Source organism: Toxotes jaculatrix, chromosome 5 (assembly GCF_017976425.1).
Source record: "Toxotes jaculatrix isolate fToxJac2 chromosome 5, fToxJac2.pri, whole genome shotgun sequence".
NCBI lineage: Eukaryota > Metazoa > Chordata > Actinopteri > Toxotidae > Toxotes > Toxotes jaculatrix.
The window spans coordinates 25,005,850-25,031,197 of NC_054398.1; the positions used below are offsets into that span (position 1 = coordinate 25,005,850).

Sequence of the window (25,348 nt, forward strand, 5' to 3'; positions counted from 1 at the left end):
CCATGACCACAGTCATGGTTTCCCTAAAATTAGCCGAGTAGTTTTTGTGCTTAAACTTAACCACAGCAGCAGATAACAGTTTAATATTAACTCTTAGGAAGAGTGAATTATGTGACTGAAGTCTGTCTGAGAAAAAAATAAAAGTGTGTGTAATTGGCTTTGGATCAGTGGCCTCAGGAAAACTGTTTCAATTACAATCTCCTCTTGTCCCTGGGGAGGATTTACCGTAATGATGCTGCGTGAAGGAACTTGTCACACTTTTATCATTGAATTATTGTGCGTTTCTCTCCCGTTGGCTGAAATTAGATTTAGCACTCTTCTTGACCATGGAAGTGTGACCAATTAGCTTCTCCTCCTGCTCTTATCTGTGTTACAGTACTGGATCCCTTACAGCCCAGTCCCAGTTATCAGTGCTGGAGCCTGAAGCAGGCAGGAAGCTCCACTGTTCACATGATATTCACTCAGTCATGAAAGTAGGACATGTCGAACAGAAAGCAATGACTGACTGTAAATACATTGGACTGACAGAGAAGAGCAGCCTTCACAATGACAGACCTCTTTCTTTCCCACATTTAGTTTGTATTTGTACTGTTTATTCATCCACCATCTCCTAGAGAAGCAGGCAGGCATTTGGTTGAAAAGTTGCTGGTTTGAATCCCTGGAATGGAACATATTTTCCATGTCAAACTACTAATATCAAGCTAGACCTTTTACACACTTCACTCCAAAACAGAGCTTCAAAAACAGGTAAAAACAAAGAATTTATATTTATACTGTACATTTGTCCACCATCCATTAGTCATTTCAGCTGGGACTGATTCTGTTCCCCCCTCGCGACCCTCAAAAGGATTGTACATTTATTTTTAAGCTCAGTTTACATTGAGCTTAAATCCAGACTTGCTCGTCCTGCCTGGTGAGGGAGACTGACAGCAGAGGTTCAAACAAATCTGATTTCTCTCTGCTTTACTCTTTACCTTCTTTCAGGGTTAGAGGTTTGATCCCCGGCTGTGCTGCCCACATTGAACATGCAAACACATCAAAGGTGCTGTGCCATCAGCTGCACGTTGTCTCGGTTTGCTTCTTTGCTGTGTGACACACTGTTCTACCTCTGTGATAGTTAAGAAAAAAGGAAGAGGATTGAACACTGTTCTTTGGCAACATGCAGCTGCAAGAAACATCATTAAAAAATATATAGAAAAATACCACAGTTTAATAAAAGAGCCAGAAATGATAATAGAGATGAAGATAGAAAGTGGTTAAAAAACAAGAGACAGGAATGAGGTACAATGTGGAGGAAGTTCCCTTTCCCACTGACCCCTGTGCCTGTGGCCCCTCATACCTCTGAACGATAAATGCTGGCAAAGCAGAAAATCTCCAAAACACTGAAAACCTTAAAAAGACAAATATGTACTGTATATGTATTGCCTCATCTAAATTTGGCTGTTAAAGCAGCAGTTTGATAGAGAAACATGAAGCAACAAGCTGCACAGGTTTAATCAACTCAATGATAACTCAAGCTAATCTTATACAGATTTAATATTTCCTGGAAATCCTCAATTTGTTTTTTTTTTTAACCAGGTTATTGTCGAATGTTTTATAAATGTCACGGATCCAGGATTTGAACATCAAAACAAAAAAAAGTCTGGATAATTAGAGCTGGTGTCAAAGTCTCCTGATGTGGATGTGGGTGTTATCTGGTTACAGGGCATCAGGCAGGTTTGACCTCTGCTTCCTGTTTCCTCGTCTTATCCACATCGCATTTGTCCTGTGCCTTTTTCCCTGCATTTGGTTTATTTGCTCCTTCACCTTCACCCACTACAGTGAAACATATTTTACACAAAACATGGCAAGTTTTTGGGTTTTTACTCAGTTTTTGCTTCTGTGTTTTGCAGCTTCATTTCCTGCCTTTGAATCCAGTGTAATTAAAGGTAAGTTGTTTGTTTCTGGTGTAGGTTGAATAGTCACATTTTGACCAAGCTGGAACATTCATGTATTTCTGTATTTCTTTTGCTGGTGTGAAAATGGTGTAGTCATTTTGAATGCATGAATGTGTCACATTTCAATATTTATTTATGGTCTTCCCTGCATGATCTTCTATAGTCAAAGGAATATTTTGTTTTTCATGTGACAATCAAAAGTTAATCCTATGGTCTGATCGAAGCATCAAGGACACGTGAAAAATGTACATTTATCAAATATTATCATGAGACCAATACAGAAGATTTTCAATTCTGATGCATTTTCTTTGTTTTACCAACAGTACCATGAATTAATCTGTGGCACATGTGCATATATGGTGTTCCTATTTATTGTGACTATGTATATACTGTTTACATGACATGTTGGTGCTGCATGTTTTTTTTAAATGTGCGTATTCCCACAAAATATCAGCCGCCCCTCAAAGTCAGAGAGTTGCCGGGGTCTTCATGGTCCCTGAAGGAGGACAGTACACCTTGAACTTCAGTGCTGCCATAGCCGCCTGCCTATTTCTGAACGTCACCATAGCGACCACGGACCAGATGCAACGAGCAGTGCAGCAAGGACTGGAGATGTGCAAGTAGGCTGACAACATGTGGTCACTGACCGATGTGCAGTGTTGAAGATTCCTGCTGGAAGCTCTCTGTTGTTGTTGTTTTTTTTTTTTGTTTGTTTTTTTTTTTAATTGTTTGGTTTTTTTTTTGTTTTTGTGGTGAAATATTCCGACACTTTACCATTAATCACTCATGCAAAAAACAAATGATTGAACCAAGTTCATCACATCGTGTTAGCTACCAATAACAGCTGATGTCTGATTCAGAAAAAACAAATAATCAAAGAAAAGACAAAAAAAAGAAGATTGTTAACTTGAGTTTCACGCAGGATCTGGCAATGAAAGGGGAAGGTTTCAGATTTGAAAATGTCAAGACTTAAGCCTGTGAATTAACCTCATGTGATTCTACGACAAAATGGCAATCGGCAAACCTTGTTATTCTGAGCTGAGTGCAGCCTGTAAACGTGAAGGAGGTTTTGCTCCCTGTTTCAGTCTCTCTGACAAAGAAAAGGTGAAAATGTCAAAACAAAACAGCCACCAGATTTCTTACTACACATCAGTAAAATAAGGCTGAAGCTCAGTGTTGAGAAATGACTCATCAGTCCATTAATTAAATCATCAGCACTTTATTTATTATTCCAACAGATTTGGCTGGGTAGCCGAAAAGATCGCAGTCATCCCACGACGTACATCTGCCAAAACCTGTGGAGATGGCAAAACTGGAGTGGTGCCGTGGTTCGCACCTGCAGAGAGACAGTTTGGTGTTTTCTGCTTCAGTGGCTCAGGTGCTGTTTATTTCAGTCTGTACAGTTAAATCATTTTTTTGAAGATATTATGGTTCTTTAATAACCTAATGTTTACTGGACCTTATTGAATGTTCCCATCTATTGAGAGAGCAAAATAGAAAACTCTCTTCTATTTTTTTCCCTTCTTCTGTCACTTGATCGTTCTACAGCTATGAATTATAGTCTGTGTATTATAACTGTTGATCTCCTTATTAGTAGTAATGTACAGAAGGTACTAAAGTTAATGCTGAACATCAGTTCAATCTTCTCCTCTTGCAGATTTAGAGGAAACTCAGAGTACATCAAAAGCTGCCCCCCAAACCTCCACGTCTCCCTCGACGCCCACCACAACTCTGGTTAAATCAACAACCACGACTGCACCTTCAAGAAAGCCCATGACAACAAAATCCCCCGAGCAGACATCTTTCACTTCAGCTTTCACTCTCCCGGTCAAGATAGCACATTCAACTGGGATTTCCTCCACCTCCACCTCTCTTAAATCTCTCTCCACCCGTGTTCCTACATCTCTTTCTCATCTCATCACCTCAAAAGCCGCTGTCGTTGCTTTGGCCTTTTCTACCTCTGAGCCAGCGCTGCCTCAGTCTGTGAGCTCTGCAAAACTTTCTCTGGGAGGTTCGGTTTTCTTTCATTTTTAGATTTTCATTTTGTTGTGATTGTCATGTCTCCACCCTTACAGCTGCGTTTATACAATTTTGATCACTAGTGGGAGAAGAAAAAAAAAGAAAAAGCAATATATATATATATAGAATCTCATGACCATTTGGACCATATTCTGAAAAATTGATACAGTCCATAACCCTTAGTTAATTCATCAACAAAACACACAAAAAATCATAGAATAGAATAATTTCTGTGTATAGAGAACCACAGAAACTGGGACACTGAGGTGCACGTAAACGCACTCTGAGAAATTTTGTTCAGTTTGGATTTGAATTGGTGCATTTTGATTTATTTTCCAGTTGCACCCATGGCACTCATCATTCTTGGCGTCATTGTCCTGCTTCTGGCAGCAGCAGGTGCTGTGTGGTACTACAAACTGTAAGTCATGTTTTCAGATCTGCTGCACAACTTAAAACCCTGTGGAAACAGAAACAGCGACTTTAGTTTAGAATGTAGAAGAATAAAAATCACAGACTACAGACAATTCTGAGCGCAACTATCTTAAATTCTAAAAACATGAGCTTCCTCTGTTTTCTTTGCATGTTATTATGTATTTAGTAGCAGGAGGCAGTTTAACAAACTGATGTTAGGACAGTGATCTGTAGTTCAATAAGCCTTTAGTGATCCATCAACATCATGTTCCTGATATAAATTTTTTTCTCTCCTTTTGGAAAAGGAACATTTTCACTTTTTGGTCTCCGGGGCAGCAGAAAGATGACACAGAGACAGAGATGTGGAAGCACACTGACAGTGAGACGGACCTGCACAGTCAACACAGAGCGGAAGACAATGACGAAAATGAAGAACCAGACAGGAAGTACTCAAGCGATATCATGCTGTGTGTGAATCCACACATCAAAAGGGATTCTTCAGAGTAGCTTTACGGTATGTCATTGGAGGATTTTCTAAAGTGAACCGAATGATTTAAAACCATAGTGTTACCTGATAAATGTCAATAAATGTTTAAAGAAAAAACATGTTACAGAGGACGGTTTATTAGAGCTAGAGCACGAAATTCGTGCAAAGCCCTATTGTAACTGAAGGGATTATTATTATTATTATTCTCCTCTTTTATTTTTCTTCCGCCACTTTGTTGGCTAATTTGACCCCCTGAACGTGCTCAAAAAGTCACCAAACTTTGCCCAACATTGTCCCACGACAAAAATTCTTGTTTGACACTGTCCGTGCGACCGGGTGTGGCCAAACGGCTCTGCAGCATCCCCTAGTGTGAAAATATTCACCGTAAGACCAACAGACTTGAAAATCGGTACACAGATGCATCACGTCAAGACGAGAAATAAAGCCTCATGGAGAAAAATTCCGCAATGTACAGGAAGTCGGCCTTGTGGCTGTATCGCCCACATACTTCATCCAATGTAGATGGAAAAAAATCAGGCATGATGACCATGTGATTCTGAACAGATTGATATGCTAATATGATGATACAGTCATAGCGTCACCTACTGGCTGTATGCATTATTTTTAGCCCTATTTTCCACATTCCACACACTGTATTTTAATGAAGTCCTCTTAGGGACATAATCTGATACATTTTAAATGTTGACTCATGGTTCAGAAGACATTGATGAGTGAAAGTTATCAAAAGCTTTCATCAAAGTTACATGGTGTGGCTGTGGCACCGCCACAAAGTTGACCGTTTGCCAACACACAGGAAATGGATGTATTTGTGCCTGAATCTCCCACATAGATAGATAGATAGATAGAGTATTTTGTCTTATTCTACTTCCTGTTTTTGTCATGTTTCCCTCCATTGGTGATTGTCTGCCCCGCCTTAATTGGTTTCACCTGTTGCCCATTGCCTTGTGTATTTAAGTATCATTGTTTCCCTGTTTTCTTGTCGGTTTGTCAGTTTCCATGCCTGTTTCCATGTCACTGTCTATGATCAAGTCTGTTCATGTTCCTGTGTCATGTGATTTCCCCCTCATGGACTTACCTTGGTTTCGTTTAAAGTAAGGACTTTATTTTTGTTTTTTGTTTATTTTTGTATTTTTGTTGTTTAGTTTTGTTTCTGAGGTTTTGTTTCTCCCATGTGGATGATTTTTGGTTTATTAAAAGACTTTTAGTTCTCTGATTCTGCCTATCTTTGGAGTTTTTTTGCATTTGGGTCTGAGTCCTTGCATCCCCTTGTGACACATTTTGAGACATTTTGAGATCATAAAGTATGACTTTTCTTGGCTGATTTTGATTTTGAAGCCTTACTATACTATGAAGTTTTCAGGCATATTTTGAGGATGCTCTAAAGTATGACTTTTATTGGCCAAATTTGATTTTGAAGCCTTACTATACTATGGCATTTTTTGATGTATTTTGAGGACACTCTCAAGAATGAATTTTTCTGGCCAATTTTGAAGCCTTACTATACTATGACGTTTTTTTGGCACATTTTGAGGTCATACTAAAGTATGACTTTTTGTGGCCCATTTTGATGCCTTACTATACTATGACGTTTTTTTGGCACATTTTGAGGTCATACTAAAGTATGCCCTTTTTTGGCCGATTTTGATGCCTTACTATACTATGGCGTTTTTAGGCACATTTTGAGGTCATACTAAAGTATGACTTTTTTTGGCCGATTTTGATGCCTTACTATACTATGATGTTTTTTGGCACATTTTGAGGTCATACTAAAGTATGACTTTTTTTGGCCGATTTTGATGCCTTACTATACTATGACGTTTTTTGGCATATTTTGAGGTCAAAAAAAATGTTGACTTTTTTTTATCCGATTTTGACGCCATACTATACTATGACGTTTTTTATGACATTTTGAGGTCAAAAAAAATTTTGACTTTTTTTGTCGGATTTTGACAGCTTACTATACTATGACATTTTTAGGTCAAAAAAAATTTTGACTTTTTTTGCCCGAAAAAAACGCCATACTATACTATGACGTTTTTTATGACATTTTGAGGTCAAAAAATTTTTTGACTTTTATTGCCTGAAAAAAACGCCATACTATACTATGACGTTTTTTATGACATTTTGAGGTCAAAAAAAATTTAGACTTTTTTTGGCCGACTTTGATGCCGTACTATACTATGACGTTTTTTATGACATTTTGAGGTCAAAAAAATTTTTGCCTTTTTTTGGCCGATTTTGATGCCTTACTATATTAAGATGTTTTTTATGACATTTTGAGGTCATACTAAAGTATGACTTTTTTTGGCCGATTTTGATGCCTTACTATACTATGGCGTTTTTTGGCACATTTTGAGGTCATACTAAAGTATGACTTTTTTTGTCCGATTTTGATGCCTTACTATACTATGACATTTTTTATGACATTTTGAGGTCAAAAAAATTTTGACTTTTTTTGCCCGAAAAAAACGCCATACTATACTATGACGTTTTTTATGACATTTTGAGGTCAAAAAAAATTTTGACTTTTTTTGTCCGATTTTGACGCCTTAGTATACTATGACGTTTTTTATGACATTTTGAGGTCAAAAAAATTTTTGACTTTTTTTGCCCGAAAAAACGCCATACTATACTATGACGTTTTTTATGACATTTTGAGGTCAAAAAAAATTTTGACTTTTTTTGTCCGATTTTGACAGCATACTATACTATGACGTTTTTTATGACATTTTGAGGTCAAAAAAAATTTTGACTTTTTTTGCCCGAAAAAAACGCCATACTATACTATGACGTTTTTTATGACATTTTGAGGTCAAAAAAATTTTTGACTTTTTTTGCCCGAAAAAACGGCATACTGTACTGACGTTTTTTATGACATTTTGAGGTCAAAAAAATTTTTGACTTTTTTTGCCTGAAAAAAACGCCATACTATACTATGACGTTTTTTGGCCGATTTTGAGGCCTTACTATACTATGACGTTTTTTATGACATTTTGAGGTCAAAAAAAATTTTGACTTTTATTGCCTGAAAAAAACGCCATACTATACTATGACGTTTTTTGGCACATTTTGAGGTCATACTAAAGTATGACTTTTTTTGTCCGATTTTGATGCCTTACTATACTATGACGTTTTTTATAACATTTTGAGGTCAAAAAAATTTTTGACTTTTTTTTGACGCCATACTATACTATGACGTTTTTTATGACATTTTGAGGTCAAAAAAATTTTTGACTTTTTTTGTCCGATTTTGACGGCATACTATACTATGACGTTTTTTATGACATTTTGTGGTCAAAAAATTTTTTGACTTTTTTTGCCCGAAAAAACGCCATACTATGACGTTTTTTATGACATTTTGAGGTCCAAAAAAATTTTGACTTTTTTTGGCCGCAAAAACGCCGTACTATACTATGACGTTTTTAATGACAGTTTGAGGTCAAAAAAAATTTTGACTTTTTTTGTCCGATTTTGACGCCATACTATACTATGGCGATTTTTATGACATTTTGAGGTAAAAAAAAATTTTGACTTTTTTTGCCCGAAAAATACGCCATACTATACTATGACGTTTTTTATGATATTTTGAGGTCAAAAAAAATTTTGACTTTTTTTGTCCGATTTTGACGCCATACTATACTATGACGTTTTTTATGACATTTTGAGGTCAAAAAAAATTTTGACTTTTTTTGCCTGAAAAAAACGCCATACTATACTATGACGTTTTTTATGACATTTTTAGGTCAAAAAAGAATTTTGACTTTTTTTGCCCGAAAAAAACGCCATACTATACTATGACGTTTTTTGGCCGATTTTGATGCCTTACTATACTATGACGTTTTTTGGCACATTTTGAGGTCATACTAAAGTATGACTTTTTTTGGCCGATTTTGAAGCATTACTATACTATGACGTTTTTTATGACATTTTGAGGTCAAAAAAAATTTTGACTTTTTTTGGCCGACTTTGACGCCATACTATACTATGACGTTTTTTTTTTTTTGACATTTTGAGGTAAAAAAAATTTTTGACTTTTATTGCCTGAAAAAAACGCCATACTATACTATGACGTTTTTTATGACATTTTGAGGTCAAAAAAATTTTTGACTTTTTCTGGCCGACTTTGACGCCATACTATACTATGATGTTTTTTATGACATTTTGAGGTCAAAAAAAATTTTGACTTTTATTGCCTGAAAAAAACGCCATACTATACTATGACATTTTTTATGACATTTTGAGGTAAAAAAAAATTTTGACTTTTTTTGCCCGCAAAAAACGCCATACTATACTATGACGTTTTTTATGATATTTTGAGGTCAAAAAAATTTTTGACTTTTTTTGTCCGATTTTGACGCCATACTATACTATGACGTTTTTTATGACATTTTGAGGTCAAAAAAAATTTTGACTTTTTTTGCCTGAAAAAAACGCCATACTATACTATGACGTTTTTTATGACATTTTTAGGTCAAAAAAGAATTTTGACTTTTTTTGCCCGAAAAAAACGCCATACTATACTATGACGTTTTTTGGCCGATTTTGATGCCTTACTATACTATGACGTTTTTTGGCACATTTTGAGGTCATACTAAAGTATGACTTTTTTTGGCCGATTTTGAAGCATTACTATACTATGACGTTTTTTATGACATTTTGAGGTCAAAAAAAATTTTGACTTTTTTTGGCCGACTTTGACGCCATACTATACTATGACTTTTTTTTTTTTTTGACATTTTGAGGTCAAAAAAATTTTTGACTTTTATTGCCTGAAAAAAACGCCATACTATACTATGACGTTTTTTATGACATTTTGAGGTCAAAAAAATTTTTGACTTTTTCTGGCCGACTTTGACGCCATACTATACTATGATGTTTTTTATGACATTTTGAGGTCAAAAAAATTTTTGACTTTTATTGCCTGAAAAAAACGCCATACTATACTATGACGTTTTTTATGACATTTTGAGGTCAAAAAAAATTTTGACTTTTTTTTTCCGATTTTGACGCCATACTATACTATGACGTTTTTTATGACATTTTGAGGTCAAATAAATTTTTGACTTTTTTTGCCTGAAAAAAACGCCATACTGTTCTATGACGTTTTTTGGCCGATTTTGAGGCCTTACTATACTATGACGTTTTTTGGCACATTTTGAGGTCATACTAAAGTATGACTTTTTTTGGCCGATTTTGAGGCCTTACTATACTATGACGTTTTTTATGACATTTTGAGGTCAAAAAAAATTTTGACTTTTTTTGCCTGAAAAAAACGCCATACTATACTATGACGTTTTTTATGACATTTTGAGGTCAAAAAAAATTTTGACTTTTTTTGCCCGAAAAAAACGCCATACTATACTATGACGTTTTTTATGACATTTTGAGGTCAAAAAAAATTTTGACTTTTTTTGTCCGATTTTGACGCCTTAGTATACTATGACGTTTTTTATGACATTTTGAGGTCAAAAAAATTTTTGACTTTTTTTGCCCGAAAAAACGCCATACTATACTATGACGTTTTTTATGACATTTTGAGGTCAAAAAAAATTTTGACTTTTTTTGTCCGATTTTGACAGCATACTATACTATGACGTTTTTTATGACATTTTGAGGTCAAAAAAAATTTTGACTTTTTTTGCCCGAAAAAAACGCCATACTATACTATGACGTTTTTTATGACATTTTGAGGTCAAAAAAAATTTTGACTTTTTTTGCCTGAAAAAAACGCCATACTATACTATGACGTTTTTTATGACATTTTTAGGTCAAAAAAGAATTTTGACTTTTTTTGCCCGAAAAAAACGCCATACTATACTATGACGTTTTTTGGCCGATTTTGATGCCTTACTATACTATGACGTTTTTTGGCACATTTTGAGGTCATACTAAAGTATGACTTTTTTTGGCCGATTTTGAAGCATTACTATACTATGACGTTTTTTATGACATTTTGAGGTCAAAAAAAATTTTGACTTTTTTTGCCTGAAAAAAACGCCATACTATACTATGACGTTTTTTATGACATTTTGAGGTCAAAAAATTTTTTGACTTTTTTTGTCCAATTTTGACGCCATACTATACTATGACGTTTTTTATGACATTTTGAGGTCAAAAAAAATTTTGACTTTTTTTGCCTGAAAAAAACGCCATACTATACTATGACGTTTTTTATGACATTTTGAGGTCAAAAAAGAATTTTGACTTTTTTTGCCCGAAAAAAACGCCATACTATACTATGACGTTTTTTGGCCGATTTTGATGCCTTACTATACTATGACGTTTTTTGGCACATTTTGAGGTCATACTAAAGTATGACTTTTTTTGGCCGATTTTGATGCCTTACTATACTATGACGTTTTTTGGCACATTTTGAGGTCATACTAAAGTATGACTTTTTTTGGCCGATTTTGAAGCCTTACTATACTATGACGTTTTTTATGACATTTTGAGGTCAAAAAAAATTTTGACTTTTTTTGCCTGAAAAAAACGCCATACTATACTATGACGTTTTTTATGACATTTTGAGGTCAAAAAAATTTTTGACACTTTTTGTCCGATTTTGACGCCATACTATACTATGACGTTTTTTATGACATTTTGAGGTCAAAAAAAATTTTGACACTTTTTGTCCGATTTTGACGCCATACTATACTATGACGTTTTTTATGACATTTTGAGGTCAAAAAAAATTTTGACTTTTATTGCCTGAAAAAAACGCCATACTATACTATGACGTTTTTTATGACATTTTGAGGTCAAAAAATTTTTTAACTTTTTTTGCCCGAAAAAACGCCATACTATACTATGACGTTTTTTGGCCGATTTTGAGGCCTTACTATACTATGACGTTTTTTGGCACATTTTGAGGTCATACTAAAGTATGACTTTTTTTGGCCGATTTTGAAGCCTTACTATACTATGATGTTTTTTATGACATTTTGAGGTCAAAAAAAATTTTGACTTTTATTGCCTGAAAAAAACGCCTTACTATACTATGACGTTTTTTATGACATTTTGAGGTCAAAAAAAATGTTGACTTTTTTTGCCCGAAAAAACCGCCATACTATACTATGACGTTTTTTATGACATTTTGAGGTCAAAAAATTTTTGGACACTTTTTGTCCGATTTTGACGCCATACTATACTATGACGTTTTTTATGACATTTTGAGGTAAAAAAAATTTTTGACTTTTTTTGCACGAAAAAACGCCATACTATACTATGACGTTTTTTATGACATTTGGAGGTCAAAAAAAATTTTGACTTTTTTTGCCCGAAAAAACGCCATACTATACTATGACGTTTTTTATGACATTTTGAGGTCCAAAAAAATTTTGACTTTTTTTGTCCGATTTTGACAGTATACTATACTATGACGTTTTTTATGACATTTTGAGGTCAAAAAAATTTTTGACTTTTTTTGTCCGATTTTGACGCCATACTATACTATGATGTTTTTTATGACATTTTGAGGTCAAAAAAAATTTTGACTTTTTTTGCCTGAAAAAAACGCCATACTATACTATGACGTTTTTTATGACATTTTGAGGTCAAAAAAAATTTTGACTTTTTTTGCCTGAAAAAAACGCCATACTATACTATGACGTTTTTTGGCACATTTTGAGGTCATACTAAAGTATGACTTTTTTTGTCCGATTTTGATGCCTTACTATACTATGACGTTTTTTATAACATTTTGAGGTCAAAAAAATTTTTGACTTTTTTTTGTCCGTTTTTGACGCCATACTATACTATGACGTTTTTTATGACATTTTGAGGTCAAAAAAATTTTTGACTTTTTTTGTCCGATTTTGACGGCATACTATACTATGACGTTTTTTATGACATTTTGTGGTCAAAAAATTTTTTGACTTTTTTTGCCCGAAAAAACGCCATACTATGACGTTTTTTATGACATTTTGAGGTCCAAAAAAATTTTGACTTTTTTTGCCTGAAAAAAACGCCATACTATACTATGACGTTTTTAATGACAGTTTGAGGTCAAAAAAAATTTTGACTTTTTTTGTCCGATTTTGACGCCATACTATACTATGGCGATTTTTATGACATTTTGAGGTCAAAATAAATTTTGACTTTTTTTGCCCGAAAAATACGCCATACTATACTATGACATTTTTTATGACATTTTGAGGTCAAAAAATTTTTTGACTTTTTTTGTCCGATTTTGACGCCTTAGTATACTATGACGTTTTTTATGACATTTTGAGGTCAAAAAAAATTTTTGACTTTTTTTGCCTGAAAAAAACGCCATACTATACTATGACGTTTTTTATGACATTTTGAGGTTAAAAAAAATTTTTGACTTTTTTTGCCCGCAAAAAACGCCATACTATACTATGACGTTTTTTATGATATTTTGAGGTCAAAAAAAATTTTGACTTTTTTTGTCCGATTTTGACGCCATACTATACTATGACGTTTTTTATGACATTTTGAGGTCAAAAAAAATTTTGACTTTTTTTGCCTGAAAAAAACGCCATACTATACTATGACGTTTTTTATGACATTTTTAGGTCAAAAAAGAATTTTGACTTTTTTTGCCCGAAAAAAACGCCATACTATACTATGACGTTTTTTGGCACATTTTGAGGTCATACTAAAGTATGACTTTTTTTGGCCGATTTTGAAGCATTACTATACTATGACGTTTTTTATGACATTTTGAGGTCAAAAAAAATTTTGACTTTTTTTGGCCGACTTTGACGCCATACTATACTATGACGTTTTTTTTTTTTTTTTGACATTTTGAGGTCAAAAAAATTTTTGACTTTTATTGCCTGAAAAAAACGCCATACTATACTATGACGTTTTTTATGACATTTTGAGGTCAAAAAAAAATTTGACTTTTTTTGTCCGATTTTGACAGCATACTATACTATGACGTTTTTTATGACATTTTGAGGTCAAAAATTTTTTTAACTTTTTTTGCCCGAAAAAAACGCCATACTATACTATGACGTTTTTTGGCCGATTTTGAGGCCTTACTATACTATGACGTTTTTTGGCACATTTTGAGGTCATACTAAAGTATGACTTTTTTTGGCCGATTTTGAGGCCTTACTATACTATGACGTTTTTTATGACATTTTGAGGTCAAAAAAAAGTTTGACTTTTTTTGCCTGAAAAAAACGCCATACTATACTATGACGTTTTTTATGACATTTTGAGGTCAAAAAAAATTTTGACTTTTTTTGCCTGAAAAAAACGCCATACTATACTATGACGTTTTTTATGACATTTTGAGGTCAAAAAAAAATTTGACTTTTTTTGCCTGAAAAAAACGCCATACTATACTATGACGTTTTTTATGACATTTTGAGGTCAAAAAAATTTTTGACACTTTTTGTCCGATTTTGACGCCATACTATACTATGACGTTTTTTATGACATTTTGAGGTCAAAAAAAATTTTGACTTTTTTTGCCTGAAAAAAACGCCATACTATACTATGACGTTTTTTGGCCGATTTTGATGCCTTACTATACTATGACGTTTTTTGGCACATTTTGAGGTCATACTAAAGTATGACTTTTTTTGGCCGATTTTGAAGCCTTACTATACTATGACGTTTTTTATGACATTTTGAGGTCAAAAAAAATTTTGACTTTTTTTGCCTGAAAAAAACGCCATACTATACTATGACGTTTTTTATGACATTTTGAGGTCAAAAAAAATTTTGACTTTTTTTGCCCGAAAAAAACGCCATACTATACTATGACGTTTTTTGGCCGATTTTGATGCCTTACTATACTATGACGTTTTTTGGCACATTTTGAGGTCATACTAAAGTATGACTTTTTTTGGCCGATTTTGAAGCCTTACTATACTATGACGTTTTTTGGCACATTTTGAGGTCATACTAAAGTATGACACTTTTTGGCCGATTTTGAAGCCTTACTATACTATGACGTTTTTTATGACATTTTGAGGTCAAAAAAAATTTTGACTTTTTTTGCCTGAAAAAAAACGCCATACTATACTATGACGTTTTTTATGACATTTTGAGGTCAAAAAAAATTTTGACTTTTTTTGCCCGAAAAAAACGCCATACTATACTATGACGTTTTTTGGCCGATTTTGATGCCTTACTATACTATGACGTTTTTTGGCACATTTTGAGGTCATACTAAAGTATGACTTTTTTTGGCCGATTTTGAAGCCTTACTATACTATGACGTTTTTTGGCACATTTTGAGGTCATACTAAAGTATGACTTTTTTTGGCCGATTTTGAAGCCTTACTATACTATGACGTTTTTTATGACATTTTGAGGTCAAAAAAAATTTTGACTTTTTTTGCCTGAAAAAAACGCCATACTATACTATGACGTTTTTTATGACATTTTGAGGTCAAAAAAATTTTTGACACTTTTTGTCCGATTTTGACGCCATACTATACTATGACGTTTTTTATGACATTTTGAGGTCAAAAAAAATTTTGACTTTTATTGCCTGAAAAAAACGCCATACTATACTATGACGTTTTTTATGACATTTTGAGGTCAAAAAATTTTTTAACTTTTTTTGCCCGAAAAAACGCCATACTATACTATGACGTTTTTTGGCCGATTTTGAGGCCTTACTATACTATGACGTTTTTTGGCACATTTTGAGGTCATACTAAAGTATGACTTTTTTTGGCCGATTTTGAAGCCTTACTATACTATGATGTTTTTTATGACATTTTGAGGTCAAAAAAAATTTTGACTTTTATTGCCTGAAAAAAACGCCTTACTATACTATGACGTTTTTTATGACATTTTGAGGTAAAAAAAAATGTTGACTTTTTTTGCCCGAAAAAAACGCCATACTATACTATGACGTTTTTTATGACATTTTGAGGTCAAAAAATTTTTTGACACTTTTTGTCCGATTTTGACGCCATACTATACTATGACGTTTATTATGACATTTTGAGGTCAAAAAAATTTTTGACTTTTTTTGCACGAAAAAACGCCATACTATACTATGACGTTTTTTATGACATTTGGAGGTCAAAAAAAATTTTGACTTTTTTTGCCCGAAAAAACGCCATACTATACTATGACGTTTTTTATGACATTTTGAGGTCCAAAAAAATTTTGACTTTTTTTGTCCGATTTTGACAGTATACTATACTATGACGTTTTTTATGACATTTTGAGGTCAAAAAAATTTTTGACTTTTTTTGTCCGATTTTGACGCCATACTATACTATGATGTTTTTTATGACATTTTGAGGTCAAAAAAAATTTTGACTTTTTTTGCCTGAAAAAAACGCCATACTATACTATGACGTTTTTTATGACATTTTGTGGTCAAAAAATTTTTTGACTTTTTTTGCCCGAAAAAACGCCATACTATACTGACGTTTTTTATGACATTTTGAGGTCAAAAAAATTTTTGACTTTTTTTGCCCGCAAAAAACGCCATACTATACTATGACATTTTTTATGATATTTTGAGGTCAAAAAAATTTTTGACTTTTTTTGTCCGATTTTGACGCCATACTATACTATGACGTTTTTTATGACATTTTGAGGTCAAAAAAAATTTTGACTTTTTTTGCCTGAAAAAAACGCCATACTATACTATGACGTTTTTTATGACATTTTGAGGTCAAAAAAGAATTTTGACGTTTTTTGCCCGAAAAAAACGCCATACTATACTATGACGTTTTTTGGCCGATTTTGATGCCTTACTATACTATGACGTTTTTTGGCACATTTTGAGGTCATACTAAAGTATGACTTTTTTTGGCCGATTTTGAAGCCTTACTATACTATGACGTTTTTTATGACATTTTGAGGTCAAAAAAAATTTTGAATTTTTTTGCCTGAAAAAAACGCCATACTATACTATGACGTTTTTTATGACATTTTGAGGTCAAAAAAAATTTTGACTTTTTTTTTCCGATTTTGACGCCATACTATACTATGACGTTTTTTATGACATTTTGAGGTCAAAAAAATTTTTGACTTTTTTTGTCCGATTTTGACGCCATACTATACTATGATGTTTTTTATGACATTTTGAGGTCAAAAAAAATTTTGACTTTTTTTGCCTGAAAAAAACGCCATACTATACTATGACGTTTTTTATGACATTTTGAGGTCAAAAAAGAATTTTGACTTTTTTTGCCCGAAAAAAACGCCATACTATACTATGACGTTTTTTGGCCGATTTTGATGTCTTACTATACTATGACGTTTTTTTGGCACATTTTGAGGTCATACTAAAGTATGACTTTTTTTGGCCGATTTTGAAGCCTTACTATACTATGACGTTTTTTATGACATTTTGAGGTCAAAAAAATTTTTGACTTTTTTTGCCTGAAAAAAACGCCATACTATACTATGACGTTTTTTATGACATTTTGAGGTCAAAAAAATTTTTGACACTTTTTGTCCGATTTTGACGCCATACTATACTATGACGTTTTTTATGACATTTTGAGGTCAAAAAAAATTTTGACTTTTATTGCCTGAAAAAAACGCCATACTATACTATGACGTTTTTTGGCCGATTTTGATGCCTTACTATACTATGACGTTTTTTGGCACATTTTGAGGTCATACTAAAGTATGACTTTTTTTGGCCGATTTTAAAGCCTTACTATACTATGACGTTTTTTATGACATTTTGAGGTCAAAAAAAATTTTGACTTTTTTTGCCTGAAAAAAACGCCATACTATACTATGACGTTTTTTATGACATTTTGAGGTCAAAAAAAATTTTGACTTTTTTTGCCCGAAAAAAACGCCATACTATACTATGACGTTTTTTGGCCGATTTTGATGCCTTACTTTACTATGACGTTTTTTGGCACATTTTGAGGTCATACTAAAGTATGACTTTTTTTGGCCGATTTTGAAGCATTACTATACTATGACGTTTTTTGGCACATTTTGAGGTCATACTAAAGTATGACACTTTTTGGCCGATTTTGAAGCCTTACTATACTATGACGTTTTTTATGACATTTTGAGGTCAAAAAAAATTTTGACTTTTTTTGCCTGAAAAAAAACGCCATACTATACTATGACGTTTTTTATGACATTTTGAGGTCAAAAAAAATTTTGACTTTTTTTGCCCGAAAAAAACGCCATACTATACTATGACGTTTTTTGGCCGATTTTGATGCCTTACTATACTATGACGTTTTTTGGCACATTTTGAGGTCATACTAAAGTATGACTTTTTTTGGCCGATTTTGAAGCCTTACTATACTATGACGTTTTTTGGCACATTTTGAGGTCATACTAAAGTATGACTTTTTTTGGCCGATTTTGAAGCCTTACTATACTATGACGTTTTTTATGACATTTTGAGGTCAAAAAAAATTTTGACTTTTTTTGCCTGAAAAAAACGCCACACTATACTATGACGTTTTTTATGACATTTTGAGGTCAAAAAAATTTTTGACACTTTTTGTCCGATTTTGACGCCATACTATACTATGACGTTTTTTATGACATTTTGAGGTCAAAAAAAATTTTGACTTTTATTGCCTGAAAAAAACGCCATACTATACTATGACGTTTTTTATGACATTTTGAGGTCAAAAAATTTTTTAACTTTTTTTGCCCGAAAAAACGCCATACTATACTATGACGTTTTTTGGCACATTTTGAGGTCATACTAAAGTATGACTTTTTTTGGCCGATTTTGAAGCCTTACTATACTATGATGTTTTTTATGACATTTTGAGGTCAAAAAAAATTTTGACTTTTATTGCCTGAAAAAAACGCCTTACTATACTATGACGTTTTTTATGACATTTTGAGGTCAAAAAAAATGTTGACTTTTTTTGCCTGAAAAAAACGCCATACTATACTATGACGTTTTTTGGCCGATTTTGATGCCTTACTATACTATGACGTTTTTTTGGCACATTTTGAGGTCATACTAAAGTATGACTTTTTTTGGCCGATTTTGAAGCCTTACTATACTATGACGTTTTTTATGACATTTTGAGGTCAAAAAAAATTTTGACTTTTTTTGCCTGAAAAAAACGCCATACTATACTATGACGTTTTTTATGACATTTTGAGGTCAAAAATTTTTTTGACACTTTTTGTCCGATTTTGACGCCATACTATACTATGACGTTTTTTATGACATTTTGAGGTCAAAAAAAATTTTGACTTTTATTGCCTGAAAAAAACGCCATACTATACTATGACGTTTTTTGGCCGATTTTGATGCCTTACTATACTATGACGTTTTTTGGCACATTTTGAGGTCATACTAAAGTATGACTTTTTTTGGCCGATTTTGAAGCCTTACTATACTATGACGTTTTTTATGACATTTTGAGGTCAAAAAAAATTTTGACTTTTTTTGCCTGAAAAAAACGCCATACTATACTATGACGTTTTTTATGACATTTTGAGGTCAAAAAAATTTTTGACACTTTTTGTCCGATTTTGACGCCATACTATACTATGACGTTTTTTATGACATTTTGAGGTCAAAAAAAATTTTGACACTTTTTGTCCGATTTTGACGCCATACTATACTATGACGTTTTTTATGACATTTTGAGGTCAAAAAAAATTTTGACTTTTATTGCCTGAAAAAAACGCCATACTATACTATGACGTTTTTTATGACATTTTGAGGTCAAAAAATTTTTTAACTTTTTTTGCCCGAAAAAACGCCATACTATACTATGACGTTTTTTGGCCGATTTTGAGGCCTTACTATACTATGACGTTTTTTGGCACATTTTGAGGTCATACTAAAGTATGACTTTTTTTGGCCGATTTTGAAGCCTTACTATACTATGATGTTTTTTATGACATTTTGAGGTCAAAAAAAATTTTGACTTTTATTGCCTGAAAAAAACGCCTTACTATACTATGACGTTTTTTATGACATTTTGAGGTCAAAAAAAATGTTGACTTTTTTTGCCCGAAAAAAACGCCATACTATACTATGACGTTTTTTATGACATTTTGAGGTCAAAAATTTTTTTGACACTTTTTGTCCGATTTTGACGCCATACTATACTATGATGTTTTTTATGACATTTTGAGGTCAAAAAAATTTTTGACTTTTTTTGCACGAAAAAACGCCATACTATACTATGACGTTTTTTATGACATTTGGATGTCAAAAAAAATTTTGACTTTTTTTGCCCGAAAAAACGCCATACTATACTATGACGTTTTTTATGACATTTTGAGGTCCAAAAAAATTTTGACTTTTTTTGTCCGATTTTGACGCCATACTATACTATGACGTTTTTTATGACATTTTGAGGTCAAAAAATTTTTTGACTTTTTTTGTCCGATTTTGACGGCATACTATACTATGACGTTTTTTATGACATTTTGTGGTCAAAAAATTTTTTGACTTTTTTTGCCCGAAAAAACGCCATACTATGACGTTTTTTATGACATTTTGAGGTCCAAAAAAATTTTGATTTTTTTTGGCCGCAAAAACGCCGTACTATACTATGACGTTTTTAATGACAGTTTGAGGTCAAAAAAAATTTTGACTTTTTTTGTCCGATTTTGACGCCATACTATACTATGGCGATTTTTATGACATTTTGAGGTCAAAATAAATTTTGACTTTTTTTGCCCGAAAAATACGCCATACTATACTATGACATTTTTTATGACATTTTGAGGTCAAAAAATTTTTTGACTTTTTTTGTCCGATTTTGACGCCTTAGTATACTATGACGTTTTTTATGACATTTTGAGGTCAAAAAAAATTTTGACTTTTTTTGCCTGAAAAAAACGCCATACTATACTATGACGTTTTTTATGACATTTTGAGGTAAAAAAAATTTTTGACTTTTTTTGCCCGCAAAAAACGCCATACTATACTATGACGTTTTTTATGATATTTTGAGGTCAAAAAAAATTTTGACTTTTTTTGTCCGATTTTGACGCCATACTATACTATGACGTTTTTTATGACATTTTGAGGTCAAAAAAAATTTTGACTTTTTTTGCCTGAAAAAAACGCCATACTATACTATGACGTTTTTTATGACATTTTTAGGTCAAAAAAGAATTTTGACTTTTTTTGCCCGAAAAAAACGCCATACTATACTATGACGTTTTTTGGCCGATTTTGAGGCCTTACTATACTATGACGTTTTTTGGCACATTTTGAGGTCATACTAAAGTATGACTTTTTTTGGCCGATTTTGAGGCCTTACTATACTATGACGTTTTTTATGACATTTTGAGGTCAAAAAAAATTTTGACTTTTTTTGCCTGAAAAAAACGCCATACTATACTATGACGTTTTTTATGACATTTTGAGGTCAAAAAAAATTTTGACTTTTTTTGCCTGAAAAAAACGCCATACTATACTATGACGTTTTTTATGACATTTTGAGGTCAAAAAATTTTTTGACTTTTTTTGTCCAATTTTGACGCCATACTATACTATGACGTTTTTTATGACATTTTGAGGTCAAAAAATTTTTTGACTTTTTTTGCCTGAAAAAAACGCCATACTATACTATGACGTTTTTTATGACATTTTGAGGTCAAAAAAGAATTTTGACTTTTTTTGCCCGAAAAAAACGCCATACTATACTATGACGTTTTTTGGCCGATTTTGATGCCTTACTATACTATGACGTTTTTTGGCACATTTTGAGGTCATACTAAAGTATGACTTTTTTTGGCCGATTATGATGCCTTACTATACTATGACGTTTTTTGGCACATTTTGAGGTCATACTAAAGTATGACTTTTTTTGGCCGATTTTGAAGCCTTACTATACTATGACGTTTTTTATGACATTTTGAGGTCAAAAAAAATTTTGACTTTTTTTGCCTGAAAAAAACGCCATACTATACTATGACGTTTTTTATGACATTTTGAGGTCAAAAAAAATTTTGACACTTTTTGTCCGATTTTGACGCCATACTATACTATGACGTTTTTTATGACATTTTGAGGTCAAAAAAAATTTTGACACTTTTTGTCCGATTTTGACGCCATACTATACTATGACGTTTTTTATGACATTTTGAGGTCCAAAAAAATTTTGACTTTTATTGCCTGAAAAAAACGCCATACTATACTATGACGTTTTTTATGACATTTTGAGGTCAAAAAATTTTTTAACTTTTTTTGCCCGAAAAAACGCCATACTATACTATGACGTTTTTTGGCCGATTTTGAGGCCTTACTATACTATGACGTTTTTTGGCACATTTTGAGGTCATACTAAAGTATGACTTTTTTTGGCCGATTTTGAAGCCTTACTATACTATGATGTTTTTTATGACATTTTGAGGTCAAAAAAAATTTTGACTTTTATTGCCTGAAAAAAACGCCTTACTATACTATGACGTTTTTTATGACATTTTGAGGTCAAAAAAAATGTTGACTTTTTTTGCCCGAAAAAAACGCCATACTATACTATGACGTTTTTTATGACATTTTGAGGTCAAAAAATTTTTTGACACTTTTTGTCCGATTTTGACGCCATACTATACTATGACGTTTTTTATGACATTTTGAGGTCAAAAAATTTTTTAACTTTTTTTACCCGAAAAAACGCCATACTATACTATGACGTTTTTTGGCCGATTTTGAGGCCTTACTATACTATGACGTTTTTTGGCACATTTTGAGGTCATACTAAAGTATGACTTTTTTTGGCCGATTTTGAAGCCTTACTATACTATGATGTTTTTTATGACATTTTGAGGTCAAAAAAAATTTTGACTTTTATTGCCTGAAAAAAACGCCTTACTATACTATGACGTTTTTTATGACATTTTGAGGTCAAAAAAAATGTTGACTTTTTTTGCCCGTAAAAAACGCCATACTATACTATGACGTTTTTTATGACATTTTGAGGTCAAAAAATTTTTTGACACTTTTTGTCCGATTTTGACGCCATACTATACTATGACGTTTTTTATGACATTTTGAGGTCAAAAAAATTTTTGACTTTTTTTGCACGAAAAAACGCCATACTATACTATGACGTTTTTTATGACATTTGGAGGTCAAAAAAATTTTTGACTTTTTTTGCCCGAAAAAACGCCATACTATACTATGAGGTTTTTTATGACATTTTGAGGTCAAAAAAAATTTTGACTTTTATTGCCTGAAAAAAACGCCATACTATACTATGACGTTTTTTATGACATTTTGAGGTCAAAAAATTTTTTAACTTTTTTTGCCCGAAAAAACGCCATACTATACTATGACGTTTTTTTATGACATTTTGAGGTCAAAAAAAATTTTGACTTTTTTTGTCCGATTTTGACGCCATACTATACTATGACGTTTTTTATGACATTTTGAGGTCAAAAAAAAATTTGACTTTTTTTGTCCGATTTTGACAGCATACTATACTATGACGTTTTTTATGACATTTTGAGGTCAAAAATTTTTTTAATTTTTTTTGCCCGAAAAAAACGCCATACTATACTATGACGTTTTTTATGACATTTTGAGGTCAAAAAAAATTTGACTTTTTTTGTCCGATTTTGACAGCATACTATACTATGACGTTTTTTATGACATTTTGAGGTCAAAAAAAATTTTGACTTTTTTTGCCCGAAAAAAACGCCATACTATACTATGACGTTTTTTGGCCGATTTTGAGGCCTTACTATACTATGACGTTTTTTGGCACATTTTGAGGTCATACTAAAGTATGACTTTTTTTGGCCGATTTTGAGGCCTTACTATACTATGACGTTTTTTATGACATTTTGAGGTCAAAAAAAATTTTGACTTTTTTTGCCTGAAAAAAACGCCATACTATACTATGACGTTTTTTATGACATTTTGAGGTCAAAAAAAATTTTGACTTTTTTTGCCTGAAAAAAACGCCATACTATACTATGACGTTTTTTATGACATTTTGAGGTCAAAAAATTTTTTGACTTTTTTTGTCCAATTTTGACGCCATACTATACTATGACGTTTTTTATGACATTTTGAGGTCAAAAAAATTTTTGACTTTTTTTGCCTGAAAAAAACGCCATACTATACTATGACGTTTTTTATGACATTTTGAGGTCAAAAAAGAATTTTGACTTTTTTTGCCCGAAAAAAACGCCATACTATACTATGACGTTTTTTGGCCGATTTTGATGCCTTACTATACTATGACGTTTTTTGGCACATTTTGAGGTCATACTAAAGTATGACTTTTTTTGGCCGATTATGATGCCTTACTATACTATGACGTTTTTTGGCACATTTTGAGGTCATACTAAAGTATGACTTTTTTTGGCCGATTTTGAAGCCTTACTATACTATGACGTTTTTTATGACATTTTGAGGTCAAAAAAAATTTTGACTTTTTTTGCCTGAAAAAAACGCCATACTATACTATGACGTTTTTTATGACATTTTGAGGTCAAAAAAAATTTTGACACTTTTTGTCCGATTTTGACGCCATACTATACTATGACGTTTTTTATGACATTTTGAGGTCAAAAAAAATTTTGACACTTTTTGTCCGATTTTGACGCCATACTATACTATGACGTTTTTTATGACATTTTGAGGTCAAAAAAAATTTTGACTTTTATTGCCTGAAAAAAACGCCATACTATACTATGACGTTTTTTATGACATTTTGAGGTCAAAAAATTTTTTAACTTTTTTTGCCCGAAAAAACGCCATACTATACTATGACGTTTTTTGGCCGATTTTGAGGCCTTACTATACTATGACGTTTTTTGGCACATTTTGAGGTCATACTAAAGTATGACTTTTTTTGGCCGATTTTGAAGCCTTACTATACTATGATGTTTTTTATGACATTTTGAGGTCAAAAAAAATTTTGACTTTTATTGCCTGAAAAAAACGCCTTACTATACTATGACGTTTTTTATGACATTTTGAGGTCAAAAAAAATGTTGACTTTTTTTGCCCGAAAAAAACGCCATACTATACTATGACGTTTTTTATGACATTTTGAGGTCAAAAAATTTTTTGACACTTTTTGTCCGATTTTGACGCCATACTATACTATGACGTTTTTTATGACATTTTGAGATCAAAAAATTTTTTAACTTTTTTTGCCCGAAAAAACGCCATACTATACTATGACGTTTTTTGGCCGATTTTGAGGCCTTACTATACTATGACGTTTTTTGGCACATTTTGAGGTCATACTAAAGTATGACTTTTTTTGGCCGATTTTGAAGCCTTACTATACTATGATGTTTTTTATGACATTTTGAGGTCAAAAAAAATTTTGACTTTTATTGCCTGAAAAAAACGCCTTACTATACTATGACGTTTTTTATGACATTTTGAGGTCAAAAAAAATGTTGACTTTTTTTGCCCGAAAAAAACGCCATACTATACTATGACGTTTTTTATGACATTTTGAGGTCAAAAAATTTTTTGACACTTTTTGTCCGATTTTGACGCCATACTATACTATGACGTTTTTTATGACATTTTGAGGTCAAAAAAAATTTTGACTTTTATTGCCTGAAAAAAACGCCATACTAT

The 25,348-nt window shown here is 32.3% G+C and overlaps 1 protein-coding gene across 1 annotated transcript; it reads left to right on the top strand.

Annotated features, from left to right (window-relative positions):
• The first annotated feature begins 1,843 nt into the window (after positions 1-1,843).
• Positions 1,844-5,960, top strand: lyve1b (lymphatic vessel endothelial hyaluronic receptor 1b). Its single transcript, XM_041038788.1, has 6 exons — positions 1,844-1,928; positions 2,392-2,557; positions 3,176-3,315; positions 3,595-3,948; positions 4,296-4,374; positions 4,673-5,960. The coding sequence occupies exons 1-6, from the start codon at positions 1,844-1,846 to the stop codon at positions 4,872-4,874; spliced, it is 1,026 nt and encodes a 341-aa protein (XP_040894722.1). The 3' UTR covers positions 4,875-5,960.
• The last annotated feature ends 19,388 nt before the right edge of the window (positions 5,961-25,348 follow it).